This window comes from Stylophora pistillata, chromosome 3, assembly GCF_964205215.1.
Source record: "Stylophora pistillata chromosome 3, jaStyPist1.2, whole genome shotgun sequence".
Lineage (NCBI taxonomy): Eukaryota > Metazoa > Cnidaria > Anthozoa > Scleractinia > Pocilloporidae > Stylophora > Stylophora pistillata.
The window spans coordinates 43,496,353-43,509,756 of NC_142521.1; the positions used below are offsets into that span (position 1 = coordinate 43,496,353).

The 13,404-nt window shown below is 38.2% G+C and overlaps 1 protein-coding gene across 1 annotated transcript; it reads right to left on the reverse strand.

The window, feature by feature from the left end:
• Window positions 1–7,102: 7,102 nt before the first annotated feature.
• Window positions 7,103–12,901, reverse strand: LOC148736241 (bile acid-CoA:amino acid N-acyltransferase-like). Its single transcript, XM_088754459.1, has 2 exons — window positions 12,237–12,901; window positions 7,103–8,670 (listed from the first exon to the last, which is right to left on the reverse strand). The coding sequence occupies exons 1-2, from the start codon at window positions 12,718–12,720 to the stop codon at window positions 7,811–7,813; spliced, it is 1,344 nt and encodes a 447-aa protein (XP_088610585.1). The 5' UTR covers window positions 12,721–12,901; the 3' UTR covers window positions 7,103–7,810.
• Window positions 12,902–13,404: the final 503 nt, after the last annotated feature.

Genomic DNA, 13,404 nt, shown 5'->3' on the forward strand with positions numbered 1-13,404 from the left:
AAAGGATTATTACACGTGTGCGAGGCTAGAGAGTCTAGAACAATGGCAACTCAAATTGGTCACCATATTTGCATTCGATGTATACTCTTCCATTTTCTTAATAAAACAGCTATCGTTTCAACAAAATTTCTGTCAACCCTTTTAGCAAGTTTTTCATCATGAAATACAAGACACTATTTATTATCATCAGGATATAATAAATACTGAATCACATAAAACCTACAGTATCAGATCATCAAGATTAAACAATAGAAAGGTATTCTGGAGAAAGGCTGAATTCTTGCCCCTCACTTATACCTTGAGCAGTATAAATAACATTATCGAAAGTCAACTAAACTTAAATGAAGCTAAATGTTATCCACTTAACTTACCCAGTGTTAAAAGAATGACAAAAGTGAGCCATTTCTCCAGCATAAACTTATTATCTGTACTAACTACTTCCACCATGGTATTCGACCAACTGAAAACATTTCAACTTTATAGCTCGACGAACCTACTAAACGCGTAAATAGTTATCTATCCTGAGACTTTGATAGTCTTTTTGTACATTTCTTCTTCGTCAGTTTGATGATCAACATCATGAACTACTTCTGAGCCAAGAAAAGCCTTTCACAGCAAACATGGCTGGCAGAAATATTTGATCACGCGACTTAAGTTTTGTCCCGTGACCAAAGTGCACGTGAGAACAACACGCACGTGAGCCTGCTGAAAAGTGTACAGAGAAATAATAAATTTATCTGTGCAAAAAAAAAATCATCAAAGAGCTTTTAAAAAATTCACTCTGAAAGTTAAACTGGGCCACCGCTTCCATGAAAACACCACGCACGTGCTTTTCCCTCGTGGAGTAGATTATCATTATGGCCTGCATTCTTTCCAATCTCAGCGCTCTGGCTCTGCCTAAACTTATGTATGGAATATCAGTATATGGTTCATCTCCACCAGAACTTACTACCATACAATGCTTCTTGGATCGTTGTTACAAACGTAGATACACGTCTTCTCTGGTTTCTACTATCAATTGCTTAGATAAGTCTGAGATAGGTATCTTCAAAAAATTAAGCGCGTGGGAACATCATCCATTGTACCACTCCCTTCCCAGGATTAATTCTGCTACCCGTAGTCTTAGGCAAGTTAAGCCAATATATCCACTTTACAATAGTGAGCGTTTTAAAAATTCTTTTATTAATAGACTTAGTTTTAAGCATAACTTAGCTGTAAGTAATTAATACATATTTTAGTCCATTACACTTTATATGTAACACTTGATATGTACTTTATCAGTGAAATAAAGACTATTTACTTTACATTTACTATTTACTATTTACTTTATTTACCCGCCGAAAAAGTCCGCTTTGTCTATTGACTGGTTACCTGCTTCTACTGCGGAAAGCAATGATAAATTTGAGATAAACTTGAGAAAAATTTTCGGTTTAAGCAGATACTATGGGCATACTTGGCGAGAGAAACCCTATGATGTTGTCTCGCTCCTAACTTCCAAGCATAAAACTAGTTAGCGGCGTAAAGATTGCTGGGATAATTAAAATGGTGGAGACTATACACCGGATGCAATTATGGCGTCCAATTTGAATTGCCATTGTTCTGGGCTGACTTGCCTCGTCTTCACCAGAAAACACAAAAGGATTATTACATGTGTGAGAGGCTAGTCAGTCCAGAACACTGGCAATTCAAATTGGAAGCCATATTTGCATTCGGTGTATAGAACCAGTTATCAGCTTCGAGAATTTCGTCGTGCCTCGTTAATTTCTGGAAAATTGTGAGGTAACAACGAATGCTTTTCAACCTTAAATACTGCCACCAGGCTAAAGATAAAACTTGAATGCTTAGAAGGTCCTCCTGACCCGATCAACAGTGGAGAAAGACCTTAGTATGTGGTTCTCAGTATGGTATTGGAGTGTTTTGTTTAACTGAGGCAGGAGAAAAACAAATTGGTTGGGTCGCTGGAAAGGACCGAGCAATTTTGGATGCTGTTGGAAAGGCATGCGACTTGCCCAACTTTCATGCCAAAATTGACAGTGTAAGTGGCAAAAATATGGGAAACAAGTTTACCAAGATAATAATTTTTATAATTTGTGAGGCTTTGTGACATGAAATAATTAAGGTGGCTCGTAGTAGTTTCCTCGCGCGGGGAACAGATAACTTTTGCGTCACGCGCGAGAGAAACGTGTGAAAGAAGCGCGAGATTAGAAGAGGAAAATTTAAAACAAAAATGGCGGCGCGAGGATTTTTTCTACTTTTATGATGGGTTCACTAAAGAGTATGTATTTGATGTGTTGAGTGGCCACTGTGAATGCAGGAGATAGAAACTAAAATAAAAAAGACGATTTTGGGAGAAGTAAAGGTTGCTTTACTTCACATCTAAAAGAAATATTCAACCGATATGAAATCTTGCGACGGCGAAAAAAGAAGAACTTAAGTGAAGGATGATCTACCTGATGTGGAAGAAGACTTTGAAACTTAAAGGAAAATAATATGATATAGCCAGAAGTCGTGTGTAGGATTTTTAAGATGAGCCCGGGAGGCTCTCTCTTTGACAGCTTTAAATGATTTTCTTAGCAGTAAACGTCTGTAAACATCAGATCGTAGGCGCTCGCGCGAGCACACGCAATTATCAGCGGTAGCTATAACAGATCATGAGCAAATATCGATCTTATAGAATCCAGACTTTTAAATGCGCGAGAACGCGCGTGGAAATTGCTAAACTCACGAAAGCTATTGCATGAAAACTAGTCCGGTGACCCCTTCTTTTATTGTTCCAATATGATAATAACTTCGAAAGGAATCATCAGAAAAAAAAAATAGAAAATTCTACGGAAGGAAGTTTGCGATGTGTGAAAATTGCCTTTTTAGTAGATATTCTGAACTTCCGCTCCGTAGAAATTTTTAAAAATCTTTGTGCATTTTCCTTTTCAAGGGACAAAAGCAATCACTGAAAAAAATCAGGGGGTCACCGGGTTAGTTTTCGAGTTATTTAAGCCACAAGCTAAAAAATGGGTCTTAATAAGCCTATGAAAGCGTTGCCATGGAAACTGCTAGTGACGAATTGACACCTGGTTTTGGATAACCAATGATTATATAATTCAACCCCGTAAAAGTGTTCAACTGGCCTTGTTCATCCTTTCTGTTGTATTCTTTCAAAGTTACAAACCATCAAAAAGATGAAAACCGGTACGAGCCACCTTAAATAATCAAGTTATTTTTAATTAATTATGTGGGAAATGTATTGATAGTTTTATGTAAATCGTGTCTCTTTTCTTAAACGAAAAATGTGTGTCTTTATGTGTATATTTTGATAGGTTTGTTTGATGTTGGGCATATAACCCGTAATGTTTTCCTAGCTATTTATTCATTAGCTTTGACTGTATAATTTAACAATAACTGTTGTGGTAATTCTGTCTAAAACATTTTAAGCTAAATTGGTTTCCTGGCTATTTATTCACTAGATAATTTGGATATATCAACAAAGTTGAAATGGTAAATTGGCCACCGTAATGACTACAAAAGCTTACATTTCGAGCGTTAGCCCTTCGTCGGAGCGAAGAGAGGAATTGTGGGTTGTGTGTGCTTTAAAAGGCAGAAAATGGAGCTACGTTATTGGTGGGAACATGGCAACGAAAAAAACACGAATAAATTAGTGGAATGAAGAGCTTTCATTGATCCCTGTGGGATTTAGACTGCCAGTTTGAAGGAGGAGCTTTTTTTCAAGAGTTTTACCGCTTTCCGTGCTACCTAAGTGTAAGGAATGACCGCAGATTGCCATATGTTGCTTAGAATGATTAGGTAAATTAAAATGTCTAGCGACTGATTTCGATGTGTCCTTGTCATTCCTTTCGACGTCGCGAAGATGTTCTTGGAATCGGTCACCTAGTCTTCTGCCTGTTTCGCCGATGTATATCTTTTTGCAATAAGTGCAAGTTATGCAATAGATTACATTGGCGGAGGTACGCGTGAAGTGATCGGTGATCTTAATGGATCGTTTGGGTACCGCTATTTTATCAGTGTTGTGAATGAAAGGAAGCGTTTTGCATCGTGCAAGGGCACATTTAAAAGTGCCTGGTTGGTCATTAGTCTGAAAAGAACTTCTGACCAGAAAATTACCTATATTTTTGTCGCTTTGAATGAAATGAGCGGAGGCCGCGAAAAGATAGTGCTTGTCTCTAGATCGTTTTGAAGTAACTTAAGTTTTTAATAATGATGGATTTAACTGAGTGGTTGTGAGGGTGAAATGTGAGAGTGAATGGAATGCGGTCGGAATCTTCCTTTTGTGACGTTTGTATTGCTGAATGTCGATCAATAAGTTGGGCGAGGTGGTAACCCGCTTGAACGACAGAAACAGGGTAACCACGTTTATCAAAAAACTGGCACATTGACTCTGATTTGTGGTGGAAATCAGAGTCATCACTACATAAACGACGAAGTCTTAGAAACTGAGAAAAAGGAAGGGAATTCTTAACGTGGGATGGATGCGAAGACGAATATAACAAGTAATTATGCGAGTCTGTAGGTTTGTAATACACACTAGTGCATAAACCGTTGCTTTCAATTGAAACTTTGATGTCTGAAAAGGATAAATAATTGTCACAAATTTCCCAGGTATATTTAAGAGCCGGGTGAAAAGAATTGACTGCGGTTATGAATTGAGTCAGCTCTTCTCTGGTAGAGGAGGTAGCGCCGATACAGTCGTCGATGCATGCAGCGACCGTAGAGTTCAGGTTTGGAGCCGTTGTATTGGCTGAAAAATTGGTGTTCGACAAAACCTACAAAAAGATTGGCATAGCTAGGTCCCATTTTGGTGCCCATGGTTACACCATTGGTTTGTTTGAAGAAGTTGTCCCCGAATGAAAAACAATTGAGTGTGAGCACTAGTTCGGTTAAGTGTAGTAGTGTTTCAGATTTAGGTTCCTTAACAGTACGTTGATCAAAAAAATGTTTAAGGGCCAGAAGGCCTTCGCCATTAGGAGTGACAGTGTAAAGAGACGTAATATCCATGGTGAAAAGAAGTTTATTTTGGCCAAGGAAATTAAAATCGCGAAAAATTTGAAGAGCGTGTTGCCTGTCTTTGATATATGATGGTAAAGTTTTGTCGATGGGAGCCATAATTTTACAATAACTGTTGTGGTAATTCTGTCTGATTACTTTTAGCTAAATTCAGGTTTTGAAATCTGGATATTTTAGACTATGGTGACTTACGAGCATATACAACTTACCAAAATGACTATTGTGTTTATTGCAAGGGTTCTGTAAATATTTTTAAGGTTTATGGAGAGACTGTTGCTAACTTTGATTTTATCACTTCAGTCAAATAAAATCACTGCCTCAAGTCGCCTTAAGTCGCCTTAAATCGCCTAAAGTCGAAATTTTTTTTCTGCCAATTTTGCTGGAGTCCCTTAAGTCACCTTAAATCGCCCAAAGTCGCCCAAAGTCGCCCAAAGTTACGGCGACATAATACCCCAGAGTAGGTCTGTTACGGGAGATTTTTTCTGTCTCACATCTGTCCTACGTCTTTTAGGTTTAGTTTTGTTTAACCTCAATAGTTCCCGTGCATTGCATCAATAGTTTTTTTAAAAATGAAATCATTTTAGATGGTATATTAACTCTCCTCTCCAAAAGAATGCCAAAGCATCATACAACGTTAAATCAATTCATGTGTGGAAACAATGGCGAAATGGGAAATGAGCCATGATGTAAGGGTCTCGTGTTTCAGTTTTAAATTGAGTTTTACTTATAACTGTTTTATCTATGTAACTTCTGCTGTTATTGCAAAATTAGCCCAACGTCTGTCCTACCCTTTTTCAGCGAGAAAGAGAGTTAAGCCTGGGATTACAAAGAGAAGAAAAATGAGCCTCGTCAGGGGGATTGAAACAACTAAGATAGTTTAGGAGTAGCTTCATGAATGAAAATTGCTCAAACCATCGAAAAAAGATACATCTTACATCTCTTTATTCTTTCAAAATCACCTTGCATCACGGAAAGATTTTTTTAAGGTTTTCAGCACGCGATAGATGAGATTGATCCCTGCCCATCTCTTACACAAAATGTTTTCAAAATTCCGACCTATAAGGTACATAGAGGCGATCCACTCAAAAAGAGATTTGTGGTAAGAACCTATACGATTTATGTCCAACACTGTAGTTACATTTAGGAGATCATGACACGTGCATACGCCTGTAAAACTATAAAGCGGAATCCGATTGCTACCCTATTAATTCCTTTTGAGTTCTAATCGATAAAAATACTATTCGAGTCTGGACTAACGGGGTTTTTTTTAACAAAAGTAAAAGAGTTCCACAGATTCTTCCTTCTCTCACAGGAATTCTCTTCACTCCATCCGCCATATACCCCTTCTCAAACGTTTTGCTTGACAAAAGCTGCGAAGAGCTTGATTTCTGCGGATTTGTGACCATCAAAACAGTTCAGGGCGGTGCTGTAAGGTTAAATGACATCAGATTTCATCAGTCGAATTCCTTTCCTCTGCCCTGGTGCTGGTTTTATACTCCATAACAGTTCCATAGCTGAAACTTCGCTGTAAGATCCACCCACAGACGGGTCACGACAAACATCTACCTGGCCATGTCTATCACCAATGAAGTGAGCGTGCGACTCAAACACTTGCCTGCTATCACCAACAACTCGTGCTCCTAGTGAAATCTTCTACAGTAATTTGAGTCGAGATACGTTTATCTTGGTTATAAGAAGATCAGGGAGAAGACGGGAGCGCATATTCGAGAGGGGGGCCTTGTTTGATTTAAAATGAAATACACGCGAAAAAAATTAACAGTTAAGATTGCATATGGCTACTGCTGCCGCACCTCCGCCATTCCTCCGTTCCATCAATCCATCATTCCATCTAGTAGGGTCACCTCTTGAACTCAAGGTATTGTACTTCGGACCTTGCCCGCTTCCCAATTTAGCGGCTCTTTCGAGCATTTGTCACTGATTGAAATGGTAAAATACTCGCTTATCGATTATATAGATCAAAATGTTTTTCAAATTTTCCCGGATGTGCAGATCAAACCTATTCAGATATTTCTGCAAGGACGTGCTGGAGATGCAACTGTGATGAGCTGGAGACGAAACTGTATACTTATTTTGACATGTTTGTCATCTTTAATGGTGTCACAGTCCTTATATCCTGAGACCTACTGGGCGTAACTCGCTGAAATAAACGGCAAAATGCTCTCTCTCTCTCTTCCTGAACCAAAAACACAAAAAGACATTCTTTAAAGTTTTATGATGCGCCGATCACACCTTTGAACACATTTCTGCAAATAACAGCTTTGTTTTTTCACGCGCCACCCTGAAATGATTGTGAGATGCTTATCGCCATCTATAATTTTCCAAAATAAACAAAAGGTAACACCGGAAAATAGTGTGATCACTTAATGCTAATTCCGAGTGAGATTCGAAGCGATCCGATTAATCGTCCCGAGGCGTAAATCATTATGCTTCAGTAAAACAGCACCGGTTGATGGCGTGTACTTCACTCCGACCGAGTATCCTAATCTTCAGGGTTATGTTTCTTCACTAGAATGATACCTAACTGAGGAAATATAGGTTATAAAAGTATGTTGATACATGACTACACCACGATAATATTACTCTAATTAATTTTTTTTCCATAATATATTGATGAGACATTCCCATGTAAAAGAGTGGCAACAAGGGCGATTTACTTCCTCGCTTTTGTGTGTGTGTGTGTGTTTTGTTATTACCGAGGTTTACGCGTGGAAATATCTGTGAGAGTTGCCAAACAGGAGAGGAAACAAATATGATTGTAAGTTCATGCGTAGGACTATTTGTAAAAGTTCCCAAATACATAGCGAGCATTCATGTATTCTTCATCTTCATTCTCTGTGACTTGCTGGAGATGTTTTCGCAGAAAGTGTAAGATCTTTGGCCAGGAGTCCTCTTGTGCTCTGGCGTGTGCAACAGTCTCCCCTCCCCACGCTAGGTAAGCGTCACCACACCATTCTTTAGTAGATGTGTTGAAAGAGGAATCACAAAGAGGAGAGTAAGGTGGCTCGATGAGATGTCCAGCGTGTGGATAACGCAGATTAGTGCACAGGTGTTCTTTTCCATTCTCCTTCAAGCGATCAACAATAAACTTTACTGTAAAGTCGGTGGGGATGTTCAAGTCGTCAGTTCCAGAAACCAGCATCACTGGGCAATTGATATTCTCAACTGGTGTTATTGCTGAGTAATTAGAGATTGTTGGATTCATGTAGTCGATGTCAGTTGGTTGGGCGAAGCGCCAGATGCTTCCCTTCTCTGAAGACAACACTTTGCTATTGTTGAGGGGGATCATGTCAGAGACTCTCCCTTTGAATTGGAAAGGGTGAAGGTAGGCGATTACCAGAGGTGAAATAGCAACAATGGCCTTTATTGCTGCGATTTGATAGCTTGCCATCAACAGCGCAATCCATGACCCATAACAAATGGTATGCATGCCTATGCCATGTGGAAGGACTTTAGGGTGACTTGCAAGCCAGTTAGCAGCTTCTTCAAAGTAATCCAAGTTTATTAAAGACGGAGACAATGGTTGATCTTCATAACCAATGTAGGCTAACGCAAGAGTAGCGAATCCATGAGACGCAAAAAGCGAAGCCTTAAACTCCACTAATCCGCCTGCAGCACCAAGCAGATCTATCACTCCTGCAAAGATAGGATTGACTTATTTAGTGCAAGATATGACAAAGAAGTACAGTGAAATCCCTACGATTATGAGACTGACTACTTTCAGTGGTAATCATTTGCCAAAGAGAGGCGGCAGAAAATATATGACATGTGCATAGCCCTCACCAAGTTTGGGCAACTCAAAATGTGGGACGAGCCGTAGCAAATTCCTTCATGAGTGGATCGGTAACATTTCTAGAAAGTTGATTTTAGCTGCTTTGTAACCATGTTGGCCTAAAGTTTATTCCAATATACTTCCTGCCTGGAAATCTGTTCTGGGCAAAGTTCGACTTACGTCTCAGAAAGAAATTGAAACGCTCAATACAGACCTAGATCTTTTTATGGATAGCTCAGTTTGGTTAAGGATTGGGTTCCAAAAGAATTGTCCGTTCAACACGCAATTCAATTGAATTTGCAACCACGAGAAAATGAGACATATTGACGCTGAACAACTCTTAGAACTAAGTTTTCGTTAGGCTAAAAATTAAATTAACGGCTTTCAAAGTTTTGTTGCGTTTTCCACGGATGAATCCCATCAATATTATTGAAACCACAAGAGAGCTGAAAGATGATAGTATTTTAAATACTTCTAGTTTTTTCATGCACGACTGATTCAAGTTAGGTGAGAGAAATTCGTTTAGTTTTAATAGGGCTCAATTGGTAGACAATCAGGCAATAACTTCTAAAAGTTTGACGCTAAAGTCGAATAGAGTACCAAAATCCTCATCAACTTTAGACTTCACCTCGTTCGCAAAGCCTGAACTCAATCAGCATCCATGCAAACCACAAGAATACAAATTGACGCCAGTGTGTTGATCAGTTTGTCGGACAAATCACCTTACTTCAAGGTTTTCAACTTTTCGATGCTGTACTCACTAGGAAGCTTCTTAACCAAACTAAATGGCATCATGCTTGGTGTCTACAGACGTGATCGAATTGTCCTCAATTACTGTTCAAATAAAGCTTCTCAAGAAACAGACAAGTTAAGTAATAAAACGTTCGTGACTACTGACTTTAATACTTTGGAATTTTCATCTAAAAATTGATTTTCTGTTCATCGGATATGATTTATTTGGATTGATCCACAGTAAAATCGACGATGCGTAATTCTTTTTCCCAGGCAATAGTTAATATCTTTAATCGTGATCAATTTATCCTGTCAAAATAATAAAGATGCAATGCATTTGCTTCATTAGATCAATCTCTTTCGCGCTACATTGATTGCATATTTCAATGATTTATTTTAGTACTCCAATGATGCAAGAATGATTCCAATGTTCTATGTAATTAGGAAAATCCACTCGTCGCAATTTTTTCAAAACCTGAAGTTTTGTAATTACAAAATCTGTGTACGAGTCTCATCCAGAAACTATGTTACTAACTCACACACTTCTAACAAACCTGTCATATTGCAATTTTTGTCGTAAACAAAACTTTCACTTTCCCTCGCCCATGACCTCTATAAACCACAGCTATAGGAGTTTTACGTCAATGATAAACTTTACATCATGCAAAACAATGTACTTAAGCAGCCGCAAGAAAAGACTGCAATTACATTCTTCTCAAGCTCTTGCTAATTACCTTTTAATACTGACTAAAATAAACTGACGCGGACACAGGTCATATGAAATTTATTTATATCTATTTTGTTGGGTTGGATAATGTCATATGACGTCAATGATAGTGTATTATAAACTACTACCAGAGTCTTTAGCACATCTTAACAGTAAACACTAGTCTTAAGGGACATAATTTCTGTCTCACGTCTTTCACCCTGGCAGGTTTATTTCTGTTTTACCTCGATATTGACCCTTGCATTGCATCAATAGTTTTTAAGAATGGAATATTTTTAGATGCTAAATTGACTCTCCTTTCCAACAAAATGCCAAAGCATCAGACAATGTAAAATCAATTGATGTGCGCCATCATGGCGAAATGGGAAATGAGCCATGATGTAAGGGTCTCTTTTCTTCAATTAATTTTTCCTTCAAAGTGTTTTTTTCATGTAACTTCATGTCTACTGACACAGGTCATCGATTATATTTCTTTCTTAAAAAAAATTAAAGTAACTGAAGGCTACTGCATTTCTGGAAAACCTTCTAGGTATTTTGTTGAGATCAGTTTTATCTTAAATTAAATTAAAATGACTAGTTTCTTCCTTCCATATTCTCGGTTCACCATAAGCATTTTGAGTTTGACTATAAAGAGACTTTGTATTCACTACTCTTTGCTTTCAAAATATCCTCTTTGCGACACTTAAAAAGCGTGCCTATTCTCCGATCCCTTCGTTTGGGAACGTTAACGAACACCGTTTGAGTTTGACAGATATTAAAACACCAGAAAAATTTCGAAGTTAAACAAATTTTTGTGTAGTATGCAAGGAATGCTCGTAAGGCTTCTAAAATAAGCATTCTATTTTAGAGCTTTGATTCTTTTTAAAAACATATAGATATCCATTTCGTTGGATTGGGTTTTCTCATATGACGCCAATGATAGTTTATTATAAACAATTACCAGGGGCTACAGTACATCTAAACAGTAAACGCTATTGTGAAGAGAAATTATTTGTCTCGCGTCTTTCACCCTGGATGGTTCATTTCTGTTTTACCTCAATAGTAGCCCTTGCAATACATCAATAATTTTCAATGATAAAATGCTTTTAGAAGGGTCTCACTTCTTTTAATCGATTTTTCCTTCAAATTGTTTTATTTACGTAACTTCATGTTTGCTATTATTGCATATTTCGAAATTAGTCCTGTGTGTGCTACTCTTTTTCAGGGTGAGAGAGAATTTCTCTTAGGAGGGTTAAGCCTAGAATTGCAAAGAGAATAAAAACGAGCCTTCCCAGGAGACTGAGACAACTAAGATAGTCTAGGTATACCCTCATTAATGAAAATTGTTCAACCATTGAAAAAACATCTTACATCTCTTTATTCTTTTAAGATCAGCTGGCAGACAAACGTTTGCAGCGCGCAATGAATGAAATTAATCTCAGCTGAGTTGTTCAAATAGCAGAGCACAAAATATTTTCAAAATTCCAACCATTCAAAAAGTGATTCGTGGTAAAAATCTAAATGTCCAACAGATCAAGACATATGCTTACACCTGTAAAATTATAAAGCAGATTCTGGTTGCTACTCAGAAATTCCTTTTCAATTTTAATCGATCAATTTCTATTCTTGTCTTGACTAACAAGGTTTTTTCTAACACAACGAATATCGGAAATTCATATATCTGAACTGCGGTTATAGAAACGTATTTGTACACGATCCTTACAGTAAAGAGCACCCTTTAACCAATAGTGAAATTCAGACCTGAAAAAATTCAGGCCTGTACGGGATTCAAATCACTGACCCCAGCGATACAGTGCAACGCTCTACCAATTTGAGCTAACAAGCCAACTGGGAGCAGGTCACCAAATTAATTCGACATAAACCCGTAAGATGATGAATCAAACACAACGAATATATTAAATTCATATATCTGAACTACGGTTACAGAAACGTATTTGTTGTTTAGATAAACGTCAAACTTTTGCTACTCACCAGGAAAAGCTCCATCACCCGGAGGAAGAAAAAGAGTTCCACGGAGTCTTCCTTCTCTTACAGGAATTCTCTTCACTCCATCCGCCATGTAACCCTTCTCAAACGTTTTTCTTGACAAAGGCTGCGAAGAGCTTGATTCCTGCGGATTTATGTGACCATCAAAACAGTTCAGGGCGATATTGTAAGATTTAGTGACATCAGATTTCATCAGTCGAATTCCTTTCCTCTGACCAGGTGCAGGTTTCATGCTCCATAACAGTCCCATGGCTGAAACTCCGCTGTAAGATCCACCCACAGACGGGTCACGACAAACATCAACCTGGCCATGTTTATCAGCGATGAAGTGAGCGTGCGACTCAAACACTTGCCCACTGTCACCAACAACTCGTGCTCCTAGTGTAATCTTCTGTAGTGATTTGAGTCGAGATACGTTTATCTTAGTTATTTTGTCGATTAGTGAGAATTTCGGCCACAAGGTAAGCATCTTCTTTGAACTTAAGGACAGAATTGCATGAAATGCTCTGAGTCTACGACCTTTGAATGAAATGATTTCTCCTCCATTGTTCTTGTTGATTTTATTCCGTTGGCTTCATAAATCATCAACAATGACGTGTTTTCAATCCATTGTTTCGGAAAGGGTGGGTAGTAAATTAATTCGAAAAAGAACTAATGAGTATAATGTTATGTAGATAGGCAGATCTGGAACAGAGAATGATAACCAAACCGTAAAAATTCCGACATGTCGCGTCACTCAGAACTTATCATGAGGGGATCCAAATGTCTAAACTAGCACTTGATTTAGTGACATCAGGTGCAGGAGCGAGTCCAAAATAGGGTGCTTAATATAATTTACCCCAAGGCTGAGTCATATGCTTATGCCTTCAGCTAGGTAAATTAAATAGGTTAGGTGACAGAATAGTAGACCTGTGCTATAAATACATGGCAAAAGTGAAGTCCCCCAGTCACCCGCTACACCATATGTTTCCCAGCCCACTCCTGCACCCATCTAGCTCCACTTAAGACAGAAAACACAAAAGTACTATCTCTTCCGAAACATTCAGATATGTAAGACAAAGAGAATGGAGGACTTTTTCACATTTAAATATTTTAAATGACTCAATTGTTATTATCATTGTCATAGTCGTAAGTTTTAGTTTTTAGATCATGG

What these genes read in the sequence shown, in the direction of transcription:
- LOC148736241 (XM_088754459.1), bottom strand. Translation starts at nt 12,720, where the DNA reads ATGCTTACCTTGTGGCCGAAATTCTCACTAATCGACAAAATAACTAAG. An exon ending in GGGTGATGGAGCTTTTCCTG is followed by an intron (nt 8,671 to 12,236) that starts GTGAGTAGCAAA and finishes CTATCTTTGCAG; the next exon opens with GAGTGATAGATCTGCTTGGT.